The sequence below is a fragment of the Halichoerus grypus genome, chromosome 4, assembly GCF_964656455.1.
Source record: "Halichoerus grypus chromosome 4, mHalGry1.hap1.1, whole genome shotgun sequence".
NCBI classification, from domain to species: Eukaryota; Metazoa; Chordata; class Mammalia; order Carnivora; family Phocidae; genus Halichoerus; species Halichoerus grypus.
In genome coordinates this window covers 150,160,748-150,174,162 of record NC_135715.1, presented here as the reverse complement: position 1 = coordinate 150,174,162, position 13,415 = coordinate 150,160,748, and the positions used below count along the sequence as shown (strand labels likewise).

Genomic DNA, 13,415 nt, shown 5'->3' with positions numbered 1-13,415 from the left:
CTTAAGTATCCTACCTCCTTCATCATTACATTTTTCATAAATTAACACCTTAGTATATGGTTTTTACAAAGCAGTTTCTTAGCAGATTGTGTGTCTCAGCACCCCAGAGTCCAGTCACCTCCAAATCTGATAAACCAGTTTCAAGCCTAGAAAATCAGATGTTGAAACCCAGTAATCACACCAAGGTCCTGCTAAGCTGTGGATACCTCTGTGGCAAGCTATACCACCTTCCCCAAGCAACTCCCCACTCTCAATGTACACTTTCAATAATGCTGTATTGTAATTAGACCCCATTCCTTGAAGATAGGGAGTGGATCTTATCTTTTATCCCTAACAACTGATGAAGTTTGTAGCCCAAAGGAAAGAACCCAATAAATAAGTAATAAATGAAAATAAAATCCAATTTAGTAAGACGTAATTAGGAAATTATTGTAAAGATTCTTCTATATATTACTTTCCTCTAAAACTTACAAATGGAAAGTTAGGCAGGCAATAGCAAAGACAAAATGAGCATATTTTGATTCTAAATTCAAGTGGAAGTTACATTAGTTAAGCCATATTTCTTTGAGAATGTCCACCAGTGGCATTCAAATCATATAATGTGATCTGTATGAAAGCCCAGGCAGGCCTCAGAGAGCATAAGTGCCTTTCCACCAATAATTTCTCCTCTAGTACAATAAAGAATATGGAGAATGTATACCTTCACTTGCCAAATATGTGGTACTGGTATAAGTGCCTTTTCTTTCTGCTGACATGCCATCAATCTAAGGAAGAATAAAATTCCTTCCTAATGTGTCCTAGAGTTTTGCTGTTTCACATAATGCAGCATTAAGACTCAACACCAGCCAAACGTGCCTGGATGAGGAATCTACCAATGATACCAGCACATAAAAAGTAACTCTTGACACATTCTTGCACAGAAGGGTATTGAGACACACCTGCTGAACATAATCCAAATTGCAAGAAAATGCCAGATGTGAAAGATTTTATGGTCAGACTAGATTTCAGCATATAATAGAAAATAATCTCTAACCAATCATATGCAGTTAGGAGAACTAATTTTTCTTAACCTTTTGGTCTTAATTTTTCTCCCCCCCCCTTTTTTTTTTTTAGCTCAGACACACTTCCTAGGGAAATATGAGTTATTTTATCTTCTAGAAGTTAAGGAAACAGTTTCCAGAACCAGATGGCCTAACTTATCTTTGCGTTTACTAGCTATGTGACCAGCAAATCATCAAACTCTGTGGTCCATTTGCATCATCTGTAAAATGAGGACAGTAACTAATTACCTCACGGGATTATAGTGAGGATTAAATTAATCTGCGACACTACCTGGCACAACGTAAGTGAATTGCTAATTATGGTTACTATTGTCACACATAAATTTTGAAAGCATGTTTCACCTAAAAAATTCTCAACATTTTGGTAATTATGAATGTATATATTTCTATCTACCACTAGACTGTAACTGTGACTTCCGACCGAGATTTCTTTATCTTCTGTACCAAGAACTTCATGCCGTTCGAGAGATTTATGTGATAGCCTTAACCAATCTTGCATATATTAAGTCCTTGCTTAGTAAGCTTAGTAAAACCTTAAAGTCTAGCAGGACTTTAGCAGAAGAAAGACTTGGGATAAATCTATTCATACAAATGACAAGTTCACATACAATAAAAGGAAAAAAAAAGACTGAAGGAGGTCCAAGAATGAGTACATATTTTCCTGAAGGTTGTGTACATGGTAAGCAGAAACCATGAAATGCATTGCGAAAATAGGATATAATTTTTTCATGGTAAATGAATATACCATAGCTCCTTCCCCTTTTTAATTACAAAAACGAGCCAGCCCCACACCTTTACTCCAAAAAGTGGGAGGGACGGTTTAGACAGTCCGATCGGAAGCACTTCCGTTCCCTCGGAACCCTGTACAAGTAGGTCCGTGGCGTCGTCCCTCCTTTCCACTCCGTTTCTGAAACTATTAGCTATTTCGGGCAACAACCTTTAGATTTGGTCATAGTTCCTCTAAAATGGAATGACGAATAATCTGCACCATCCTTTCCTCACAGTGGCGTCCAAATTCCAGCCAAAGGCAAACAAAATTTTCACGTAGCCAAGTGTTTAGAATTTAACGCTGTGTAGTCGGGCAAATCTACATTCGGCCTCCGCTAGATCGATCATTAGCCGTGTGACCTTGCAAAAGTCTTGCTACCTGTAAGTCTAAAGTAACGCATGAGCGCACGCACTGCATCTCGGACAAAAACAACATTTACGCTTTGTTTATACTGAGTTGAGAGTGACGCCCTCCAGGGCCATAGGAGCAGGCGCTGGCGCCGAGACGCTGGCACCGTGTTGATGACATCACTTCCGGAGCGACAGGTTCGGCCTCTCTTGCTCTTTTAAAAACGCAGTCGACCGTCTTTGCTAGGGGAACGAAACCAGTACTAGCCACTGTCGTTCACGAGGAAGGTGGGTAAAATTGCTCACCCCCTCTCTCACTGGTTCTTTCGCCTGCCTGGAAGGGCGATTCCAGTACAAACCTTTCGCTTCCTAGAACAGACTAGCACTGGCCAAGTACCCTGGTTCACTTAGGAGCCTTCGTAGCCCTAAAGACAAGTGCTTCGCACAAGATTCCCTGCCTGGATTTTAGTGACTGCAAATCTAATTTCTCCGAGTATGTGTGTCTGGGCTGCACTCCCCGCAGCTGTCCTCTGCGCAAATAGGTTGCTTATAACTCTAATCCCCGGATGCCCTCTGCCAGAGGGGAACAATAAAAATTCCAGTATTCTCTCATTTTTTTCCATTTTGTCCGTTACTGTGTAGGGGAAGGCTCTACGTAAGCATCCAGAAAGGTCTAGAACAGGTGATTTGGGGGCATGAAATTAGATACTTGGAATTGTGAAGATACCAGGGTGCTTCAGTGATGTACTGCTATTATTTTGAGGAGAAAAAAAGGATTTGGGGAGATCCTTACTACAATAAACCTGTGGTAAAATGGAGATTGAATTAGAAAAATTGTAATTAATGGATAAAATGGGTATTAGGTTGCAGTCGTTTTAGTCCACATGTGGTTCTTTTAAGATGAGCTTTATAAGAACACTTGTTTCCAAAGTAGATGACTAAATTGTGTGTGTCTTTTATGTGAATTGTTTTCAAACCAAATTATTAAATTTTATTTTGAAAGAGATTTCCAAGAAATGGAATGCATTTATTTGTATCTGTTCTGTTTTGCCTTTATCATTTAATTTTCTTAAACCAATTTTGTTTTAACTTAGCTATCAAAAATAAATAGCACTTTCCAGAAGACTATCCATGCAACTATTAGCTATTTTATAAATAATGAATAGTTTGCTAAGAACAGCATGATAATACTAAAAAATTTTATATCTGACTTCCTTGTTTTCCCCCTTGAAGAGCATTGTATTCATTCATACTGTTATTTATGTTCACAGGTTGCTATAGCCTTTAAAAATTTTTGCTTTTACAAAACTTTCCTATAATTTTGTAAAACTATTATATTGCAAAATAAATCAAGTTTTTGGAATTTTGCTTATCTGAATGGGGTAGTGGTTAATGTCAGTTCCAAATAATTAGTTTGTTTCTTCATTTCTTTTCTAGGAGTTATCTGTAGAGTAAGTATGCTAATACTGAATAAGACAACAGGAGTTTTTTCTAAACCATCAAGAAGGAAACCTTATGAATTTTTAAGAAGTTTTAATTTTCATCCTGGAAAACTGTTTCTTCATAAACTAGTATTAGGAATTGAAACCAGTTGTGATGATACAGCAGCTGCCGTGGTGGATGAAACTGGAAATGTTTTGGGAGAAGCAATACACTCCCAAACTGAAGTTCATTTAAAGTAAGTAGACATTATCTTGGTAGTTCCCACTTTTGGGAAAAGTAAAATGAAATAATTCTATTTATCATATATAAAAGTTCAATTTTAGGAGTTAAGTTCTTTTGTGCAAAAGCTTCTAATAACTACTATAGAAAACCTTAAACCGTACATCCTGGCCTTTAAGGCTCTCCATAATAAGCTCCCAACTTTAACTGAGCCTCTTGCCAAAAAGAACTAAGCTCATTCCCAACTCTAAGATTTATCCATGATTTCGCCTTAGTAATGCCTTTTCCTCTTTTGTCCACCTGTATGTTTCATGGTCTCGACTGAAGTCCTAGGAGAGCATGACCCTATCTCTAGCCTGTGTTAATCACTGGGAAAAAAAAAATCCTATTCACATTTATAGATATAACTCATGTTGGTACTTAAATAATAATACACTGTTGTATTAAAGCATAGAATGGTGCAAGGATTATAAACTCATCTCTTTGCAGAGGACCACTAGTCAGGCTACATAGGTAAGTGGGCTGGATATAAAGTGGAAGATACCTGGAGGAGGTCACTAGTCAGCTCCAGCCAATTGTTGCCATGGAGAAATGTAGGCCCTATGTTATTTGATCATCAGAATTTTCAAGAGAAAATGGAAATCCAGAATGTAACTGTAATATCTCCAGATTTTAAAATTAGTTGGTAATTCAAAATATATTAAAATGCTATACAGATCAAATACACCTTCAAGCCATCAATTTATAACACCTGAATAGTGAAAAAGGTTGGTATTTTGAGATCACAGACCTGTATTTGAATTATGAATTAGGCAATTGGTGTTGACTCTGAATTTAGGCAAGTTCCTTATCCTCTCTGATTGTGTTTTCACATCTGTAAAATGGGAAAGATAATACCTGCCTTACAGGATTGTGGGGAGTATAACAGAAATAATATATGTGAAGAGACAGAATAGACCTCTAACAGTTACATACTATATGAAAGGACTGTGGTAAGTGTTAATAAGGCATAGTGAAATACCAGAAAGTCCTTGCCTTCAAGGAGCTTAACCCAATCTCTGATATACAGACCTACAAGGAAACATACAGCATACAGTACAAGGCAGCATAAAGTAAGTATCAAACAAGTGGTGCAAACAATAACTATTACTACCATGCCTCAGTTCCACTCAGTATTTCTGAGTGTCCTGGACATTTGCACATGTAAATGTTGACTGTGTAGAAAGGCCTTCCCTGACCACTTTATCTAAATTCAGTATCCCTGCCATGTTTATTCTGTATCACCACACCCTGCTTATTTTCTTCATCATCCTTTTGATAATGTTTACATTTGTTTACTTATGTATAGTCTTTCCCCCAATAGACTCTAAACTCCATGGTGACGGGCTCTGTCTTAATTATCAGTATTAATCACTACACTATGCCTGATAGCCAGCATAGCATCTGATACACTGCAGGTGTCAGTGGCCTTGAAAATAGGTAGGCCTTCAATGAATGGAGATGAAAAAAATACTGTAGCACGAGTAAACATTATAGCAAAGGCAAAGAGGTGATAAAATACAGGACAAACGTTCAGTTTAGTGAGTGCATAGGGCACTTGAGAGATACACAGGAGGTAAACTGGTACCATCTACACAGCTCATCTCAGCATTTATTGAATTCCTACAGTTGCCAGGCAACATCTGAAGCACCGTGGTACAAATAAGACCAAGATATATAATCCTTGTCTCTGAGCAGCAGGTTTACATTCTGGTTCAACTATGAGACCTTGCACAGTTTTCTGTGCCTCAGTTTCCTTATGTGTGAAATAGGGATAGTAATGGTAACTAGCTCCTAATATTGTTGTGAGGATTAAATGTGAATTCTTCAAAGGCGTGTAGTGCAATTCTTGACAAGTAGCAAGAGCTCAATAAAAGCTACTTATTATTAGTAACAATCGTACTTCTATTCCATTATAAATGAGTGAAGAAGACCGACAGGTAAGCAAGTCATTGTAAAACAGCATGGGAAATGCATTAATAGAGGACTGCTTGGGTTGTGGGGGGGGGGGGGGGTCCTACCCTGAGGCCAGATGGTTTCCCTGACTTTTTATTAGCTTTAGCCCCTCAGTCACCTACTCTCCATACTGTGTACAAATCAATTCTTTTGAGAATAAAGCCATGGTCTTACTCATCTCTTTTGTCTCGAGTGCTTAGCTAGCATAATCCTTTTAAGATAAAATACATAAAAGAGGTACAAAAAGAAAGGGAGGTAGACAAGTGGGAGAAGGAAGTGGGAAGGAGAGGATTTAGACTTAAAGTTACCCAAATTTCAAGAAAGTAAATGCTTTTGAGTAGGAGAGTTATGGGGTCAGCATTTTGCTTTACTTTCTGGCAACACAATGTAGAATGGACTCCAAGGATCAGAAAATCTCTCTAGGAAGTTGCAGTTAGAAGGCTTTGAATAGACTGAGATAATGAGAGCTTTTTGAACTTGATGGTGGCAATTGGAATGGTGATACACCTAGTTGTGGAAAGTGAGATAAAGATGAAGCTAGAAACCCAAGTCATTAGAAGGCTGAAGGCCATTAACAGAGTTGAAGAATGTAAGAGAAAAAGTGGCTTTTAAGAATTAAGGAAAATAGTATTACTATATGAATGTGTTGAAATAAGGTTGTTTCTTTTATCGTTTCCCTCATTGCCTGATTCAATACATATTATAACTATTTTTTTTAAAGATTTTATTGTTTGAGAGAGAGAGAGCAGAGGGACAGAGAGCATGAGCAGGGGGAGGGGCAAAGGGAGAGGAAGAAGGCGACTCCCCCCTGAGCAAGGAGCCTGCCTCGGGGCTCCATCCCTGGGATCAGGGTCTGAGCCAAAGGCAGACACTTAACTGACTGAGCCCCCCAGGCGCCCCTGCATATTATAACTATTAAGTAAATATTAATTGAATGCCCCTATTGAGGGTTTTCATTTCTGTGTATAGAAGTCACAGTGTCAAATATTTGAAGATTTTTTTGAGATTAGAGAGGTGTATCTTGCAGATCCTGTATTTTATTGCTCTGCTTCTCTGATTGTAAGTCAGTCACATGCTGGCAAATTTTTTGCTAGCAACTTTGCCTCCTACTTCTTTACTCTTGACATTTGGAGTGGGTCCTACATAGACCCAAAATCAAAATTGTCAACTCTAAACACTAGATTCCCAACTGTATTTCAGGATTGCAAGCTGTCTGCTGTCCTGCCATGACCTCAAGTGCAATGTGTTTAAAAATAAACTCATCTTCTTCACAAAACTGTCTTCATGTTTCTCTGTTAGTATTGCTTTTCTCCTAGTCATTCCAGCTCAATATGTGAATCATCTTGGTTGCCTTGGTCCCCCTTCCCCTTATATCCAGTCAGTTATAACAGTTTTTCAAGGCTCTCTGTCCCTTTCTTTCACGTCCCATGATCATGTAGTTTAAGATGTAAACAAATACTTTTACAGTAACCTCTTTGAAAATTCTCCCTTAGGGGCATGTGGGTGGCTCAGTTAGTTAAGTGTCTGCCTTTGGCTCAGGTCATGATCCCAGGGTGCTGGGATTGAGTCCCACATCAGGCTCCTTGCTCAGCAGGGAGCCTGCTTCTCCCTCTGCCTGCCACTCCCGCTGCTTGTGCTCTCTCTCTCTCTCTCTCTGTGTCTGACAAATAAAATCTTAAAAAAAATTTTTTTTAATTGAAAAAATAAATAAAAATAAAAATTCTCTGTCTCCAGAGAGATTAATTTTTCTAAAATCCAGTTTTATCCTGTCCTTTCCTGGTTCAAGACATCTTCCATAGAATGCTTCTTAAGATTATTTTGGTGATGCCATTCATCAACAAATCCATAGGAATTTGTTGTGTACAATTTTGAAAAGTCAGACATTACACCCTTAATCACTGCATACTAAGTTCTTATACTGTGCTGCATTATAAGGTACACATACTTGAATATACTTGACTAACATATTTGGCTATAAAATAATTAATTTGAAAACATGCCTTCAGCCCTAATGTAAAACTTTTCTTACTCTATTTTGACAGTCTTGAAATTATAAAAAGCTGTTTTTTTATTTCTTCCAGAACAGGTGGGATTGTTCCTCCAGTAGCTCAGCAACTTCACAGAGAAAATATTCAACGAATAGTGCACGAAGCTCTCTCTGCCAGTAAAGTCTCTCCAAGTGAACTCTCAGCAATTGCAACTACTGTAAAACCAGGACTTGCTTTAAGCCTGGGAGTAGGCTTATCATTTAGCTTACAACTAGTAGACCAGTTAAAAAAACCTTTCATTCCCATTCATCATATGGAGGCTCATGCACTTACTATTAGGTTGTTAAATAAAGTAGAATTTCCCTTTTTAGTTCTTTTGATTTCTGGAGGTCATTGTCTGTTGGCATTAGTTAGAGGAGTTTCAGATTTTCTGCTTCTGGGAAAGTCTTTGGACATAGCACCAGGTGACATGCTGGACAAGGTAATTATTTAAGAATTAATTTCTCCATTCTTTTCTATTAAGGTGTCTATTTCAGTCAAATAATAATAGATACACTACTGCCATTTATCTAAATATTTCTGATTAATAGACTGAAAAAAATTTATATGCAGTAAGAAAAAAAGAAAAGTAGTACATAGTTTTATAAAAGACTTCTTACCCATTATGAGTGAAATGTAAGAGATTTAGATCAGTACATAAAGGCTCATATAGTTTGCAGATGCTGTTACGTTTTTAATCAAAAAATATATCTGAAAGAAATTGCCATGTAAAGTACGATAAAAATGTGAAATGAGGGTATATAAAGATAATAAAGGACATTAAAGATGTATAAAGTTTTGTGTGTTTTTTTTTAAGATTTTATTTATTTACGTGAGAGAGAGAAGAGTTAGAGCATGAGAGGGGAGAGGGTCAGAGGGAGAAGCAGACTCCCTGCTGAGCAGGGAGCCCAATGTGGGACTTGATCTTAGGACTCCAAGATCATGACCTGAGCCGAAGGCAGTTGCTTAACCAACTGAGCCACCCAGGCGCCCAAAGATGTACAAAGTTTTGTGACTGAACATCATAGTTGCTGACACCACCACCAAGCAGGTTTCTTTTTCCTTTGTTTATGAATCCTGAGCCTACTGCTATCTGCAGAAAGCCTACTGCCAGCAGCTGCAATGATTAGAGGAAATGGACAAGTTCTAATTTGAAGCTAATCATTAAGCAGTCATTGTGAACTTCAAACTTATTTTTCATCTCCAATAGAAGAGCAGAAGTAGATAGGGAAGCAGTGATTGACCCCTATTTTTTTTTTAATGTTTTTTTTTTTTTATTTATTCATGAGAGTCAGAGAGAGAGAGAGGCAGAGGCAGAGGGAGAAGCAGGCTCCCCGCCGAGCAGGGAGCCTGATGCGGGACTTGATCCCAGGACCCTAGGATCATGACCTGAGCTGAAGGCAGACGCTCAACCATCTGAGCCACCCAGGCGCCCCGATTGACCCCTATTGATCGGGCTGTGAGAAGGAGCAAGAGTCTGTCCTTACTGACTACTACCTATAGTCCATATATGTAAAAGCACAGCATGTCTTATTCACCCAGGCTTGTTGTTCTATTTTGGTTTTTGGTTGGATTTTTTTCTTTTTTAGTAAATTTCATTTCCTTTGCTTGTTTTCAAAATGTGCAGCTTTATGACTCATTACAAACATTTTTGTTTTTGATAGGTGGCAAGAAGACTGTCTTTGATAAAACATCCAGAGTGCTCCACCATGAGTGGTGGGAAGGCTATAGAACATTTGGCCAAACAAGGAAATAAACTGCATTTTGATATCAAACCTCCCATGCAACGAGCTAAAAATTGTGATTTTTCTTTCTCTGGACTTCAGCATGTTATTGATAAGATAATAAAGCAAAAGGAAAAAGAGGAAGGTATATTTCTAATTGGGAGAGTTGGAAAAATAAGTAATCCTGGATTGTGCCTAAAAATACCTGCTTATTTCTGCAGGGTTGCAGAGGGGGCAAGTCCTGTCTTCAGCCGCACACGTTGCCGCTGCGGTACAGCACACCACGGCGTGCCACGTGGCAGAGAGAACTCACCGTGCCATTCTGTTCTGCCAGCAGAGACGCTTGTTATCTCCAAGTAATGCAGTACTGGTAAGTTCTGTCGTCTCCTCTAACAATAGTATTCACACTTTTCAGTGTGTTACTTTTCTTCTAGGAGCTTAACTGATCCCGTGCATAGGATCAAAAGGCCTTTATGTCATACGCTAGCCCGGAAGTATGAAATTTTGCAGAATAAAGACTAACAGCCATTTCCTATACAGGTACGGCAGCTTTGTGGGACATCCGCACAGCCTGTGTGGCAAAAAGTCTCCAAGACTGCATCTCCTCATTGAATTTAGAAGTGGATTTACATTAAGAAATGAGATGCAGTAACTGCTATCATTATTTTTAGAAAAATAAGCTAGTTTCCTTCAAATTTATGTTCCTTTGACGAAATCCCTTTAAATCTGCGTAAAAGCCTTGATAAACTTCCTGTTTAACTATATCTTAAACTTCATCTTTTTGAAAATTATAAAATGAGACAAATATTAAATGATGGTAGAGTCACAAAATAGAATATTATGTGACTATCAAAGGCAATAGCTTTTTAAGAATAATGTAAAATGAGAAAAATGCTTATAAGTAAAAATGGCAGGGTCTAAAATATTGTTGTACTTTGATTATAATTAGAAAAAAGTTAGAAGAAAATGTACAAAAATGATAGTGGTCCGGGGCTCCTCGTGGGGGTGCAGTGGGTCAAGTGTCTGACTTCTGGTTTTAGCTCAGGTCATGATCTCAGGATTCTGAGATCCAGCCCTCGGTCAGGCTCCATGCTCAGTGTGGAGTCCGCTTAAGTTTCTCTCTCCCTCTCTCTCTGCCCCCTCCACCCCCTGCCAAAATAAATAAATAAATCAAAAAAAAATTATAGTGGTCATTGTATATTGATATTGAAATTGTTGATTTTCTTTTCCTCCAATTTTCTTTTCCTCCAAATTTTTATTATACAGATTGATCATTTGCCCATCTCCACCTATCAAAATGTGATATTTTCTTATTGTATAATGCTGGAATCTTCCCCAGGTTTAGCAAACAGTTTGGCTCATAGCCATATGTAATATTGGTTAATTTTGGTCTTTTCAATTCCTTCAGGTTGTATCTGGAGGTGTTGCAAGTAACTTATACATCCGAAAAGCTCTGGAAATTGTAACAAATGCAACACAGTGCACTTTGCTGTGTCCTCCTCCCAGACTGTGCACTGACAATGGCATTATGATTGCATGGTAAGCCACGGGATGTATGTGCTTCACTCATAATTTGCCATTTCATCATGCTACATCTTCTTCCTTTAAATCTTGGTCTGTTTATTTTATTTAAATGATTCTTATTTAGGAACGGTATTGAAAGATTGCGTGCTGGCGTGGGCGTTTTACACACCACAGAAGGCATCCGCTATGAACCCAAGTATGTGGTACCTTTTATAATCTCTATGCAAGTTGCAGTATAAAATTCAAAGCCTAAAACAGAGTTTAGTTAGTAGTGGGAGAAGGAATCTCCTATATTGATGGCCTAGCCTCAGGTAGAACATACTGTCTGATCCAGTGTTGCCTTCCTGTGACAGTGTTGAGGCAGAAGTTGATGGCTTTTTCCAGATTAGGGTCCAGTTGAAGCTGTATATTGGGCAACGTTGTAAAAAAGCAGAAATCTGAGGCCAAAATTATTTATTGAGGAAGAACAGAGAAAGAGAGTAGGATCTCAGACGTCTCCTGCCAGTAGTGACAGAGGAAGGTAGAAAAGGAGCAAGCCAGCTTTTGAAACCTCAGGGAAGAATCAATAAAAACCTGGGGAATTTCTAAAGTAGAAATGGATGCAGATTTGACTTCAGCTGTATGGTAAACTGTTTGTACCCTTTCAGCTTTGTAGAGAATTATAAGGCATTTTTATCATTTTTCTATTTCCTTTTAAGTTTTTATTTATAGTATGAGAGCAGAACTATTTCTTTCAAAAACTTCTCAATCCTCAAATTCATTGAGTTGTATACATTAAAGATGTCAATTATACCTCTAAGTAGTTAAAACAAATACCAAAATTTAGATTTATTAATGGGACTGGCCTTCTCTTCACCCATTATCCCTGCTGTGTTTGTATTCAAGAACCATCATCACAGATGATTGTACACAAGATAGGAACCGTTGTCAGAATTCTAAGCAAATAGTCTGCGGGACAGATCAGGAAGCAAGTATTTGAGATAATGTGATTTATCTGATTGTGATGCAGATGTCCTCTTGGAGTAGATATATCAGAAGAAGTTGGAGAAGCTGCCATAAAAGTACCACAGTTAAAGATGGAGATTTGATTTTTGCTTTTCAAAAAAATCCCTAAAGGTAGTATTTCAACATTAAGTTGTGATTTTTTTATATTTCAAATTGTGGAAGAAACATAGTATTAATTGTTCATCAAGACTTTCTTTTGTTTTTATGTTTGATGTTTCCCCTGCTCTTCTGAGAGACTAATAATATGTTATAGTTTTATAAGGGAGTGTAGATTTGTTTATTATCAAAATTAAAGTAAAATATCTTGTGGGGGTAAAGAAGGTACTGATATTGGCAGGTAGAAAGAAAACCTTGGAAGATACACAGTGAATCTGCTAAATCCTGGCCCCATTTTAAAAAGGCCTAGACCTTTTTCTCTTTCTCTCATATCAGGATTGTAAGAGCTATTTTTTTAGATTATATTCTATTTATTTTATTAAATTTATTTATTTTTAATTGAATTATAGTTGACATACAATATTATATTAATTTGAGGTGTACAACATAGTGATCCAACATTTATATGTATTACGACACCATGATAAGTACAGTTTTACCATCTGTACCATACAAAGTTATTAGAGTGTTATTGATTATATTCCCTGTGCTGTATTTTTCATCCCCTGACTTATTTTATAACTGGAAGTTTGTACTTCTTAATCCCCTTCACTTATTTCACCTACACCCCCCCCCCACCTACCTCCCCCTGGGAAACTGGTGGTTATCAGTAGAAGCTATTTTTTTTAGCTCCTTTTGAAACATTAGCCTAACTTTTATAATGAGAGAGCAATTTTAGAAAGGTAGCCAGGTCAAAGTCATGTCAAATCAGAGAACTCTAAATGAAGACAAAGAGTGACTGTCTCTAACAGAATGCATGTTATTAATTATAAAAATATATGTTATTAGGTATCATCTTCCCTGGAGCAATTGGGATGTCTATACATTTCTTAAAATCCATCTGAGATTTTAAGAAATAGGACAGGCAAGTAATCCTTCAAGTGTGTATTGTACTTTTTAGTTGACCATGTATGTTTACATGCATTATTTTAGAAACTGTATTTAATCAATGAAAATATATGAGATGTGAAGGTTTTTGGTTTTGTGTTTGGATAATTTCCTTTGAATCTGAAGCTTTATATCCGTTTATCACTTTTTTTCTGCCTAAAGTAACTGAATGTACTGTCCTTTGAATATAAAAACAATGCTACTGACTTTAATGTCCTTTGAGAGATTTTACCAGTAAAGAATTATATTATATCATC

At 37.5% G+C, this 13,415-nt stretch overlaps 2 protein-coding genes across 3 annotated transcripts in view; both read left to right on the top strand.

The window, feature by feature from the left end:
- Nucleotides 1-3,755, top strand: part of ORMDL1 (ORMDL sphingolipid biosynthesis regulator 1) — a 22,449-nt gene extending 18,694 nt beyond the window's left edge. The window contains exons 4-5 of one of the 2 annotated variants that reach the window (XR_013447260.1): nt 1,216-1,342; nt 3,615-3,755. Coding sequence is in view for 1 of the 2 variants with exons in the window: in XM_078071107.1 (XP_077927233.1) it covers nt 3,615-3,627 (13 nt within the window). In the remaining variant the exon portion in view is untranslated. The remainder of the gene's footprint in view (nt 1-1,215; nt 1,343-3,614) is intronic. The other variant, XM_078071107.1, reaches the window with a different exon arrangement.
- OSGEPL1 (O-sialoglycoprotein endopeptidase like 1) lies at nt 3,635-13,415 on the top strand. Its single transcript, XM_036075490.2, has 7 exons — nt 3,635-3,855; nt 7,916-8,303; nt 9,526-9,730; nt 9,807-9,955; nt 10,994-11,124; nt 11,234-11,305; nt 12,119-13,415. Exons 1-7 carry the CDS (start codon nt 3,635-3,637, stop codon nt 12,195-12,197), a joined length of 1,245 nt encoding a protein of 414 aa, XP_035931383.2. The 3' UTR covers nt 12,198-13,415.

Bases quoted from the DNA above. Each gene is read 5' to 3' on its own strand.
- OSGEPL1 (XM_036075490.2), top strand. From the start codon at position 3,635: ATGCTAATACTGAATAAGACAACAGGAGTTTTTTCTAAACCATCAAGA. The intron at 8,304-9,525 runs GTAATTATTTAA...TGTTTTTGATAG, and splicing joins CAGGTGACATGCTGGACAAG to GTGGCAAGAAGACTGTCTTT. The intron at 9,731-9,806 runs GTATATTTCTAA...TTATTTCTGCAG, and splicing joins GCAAAAGGAAAAAGAGGAAG to GGTTGCAGAGGGGGCAAGTC.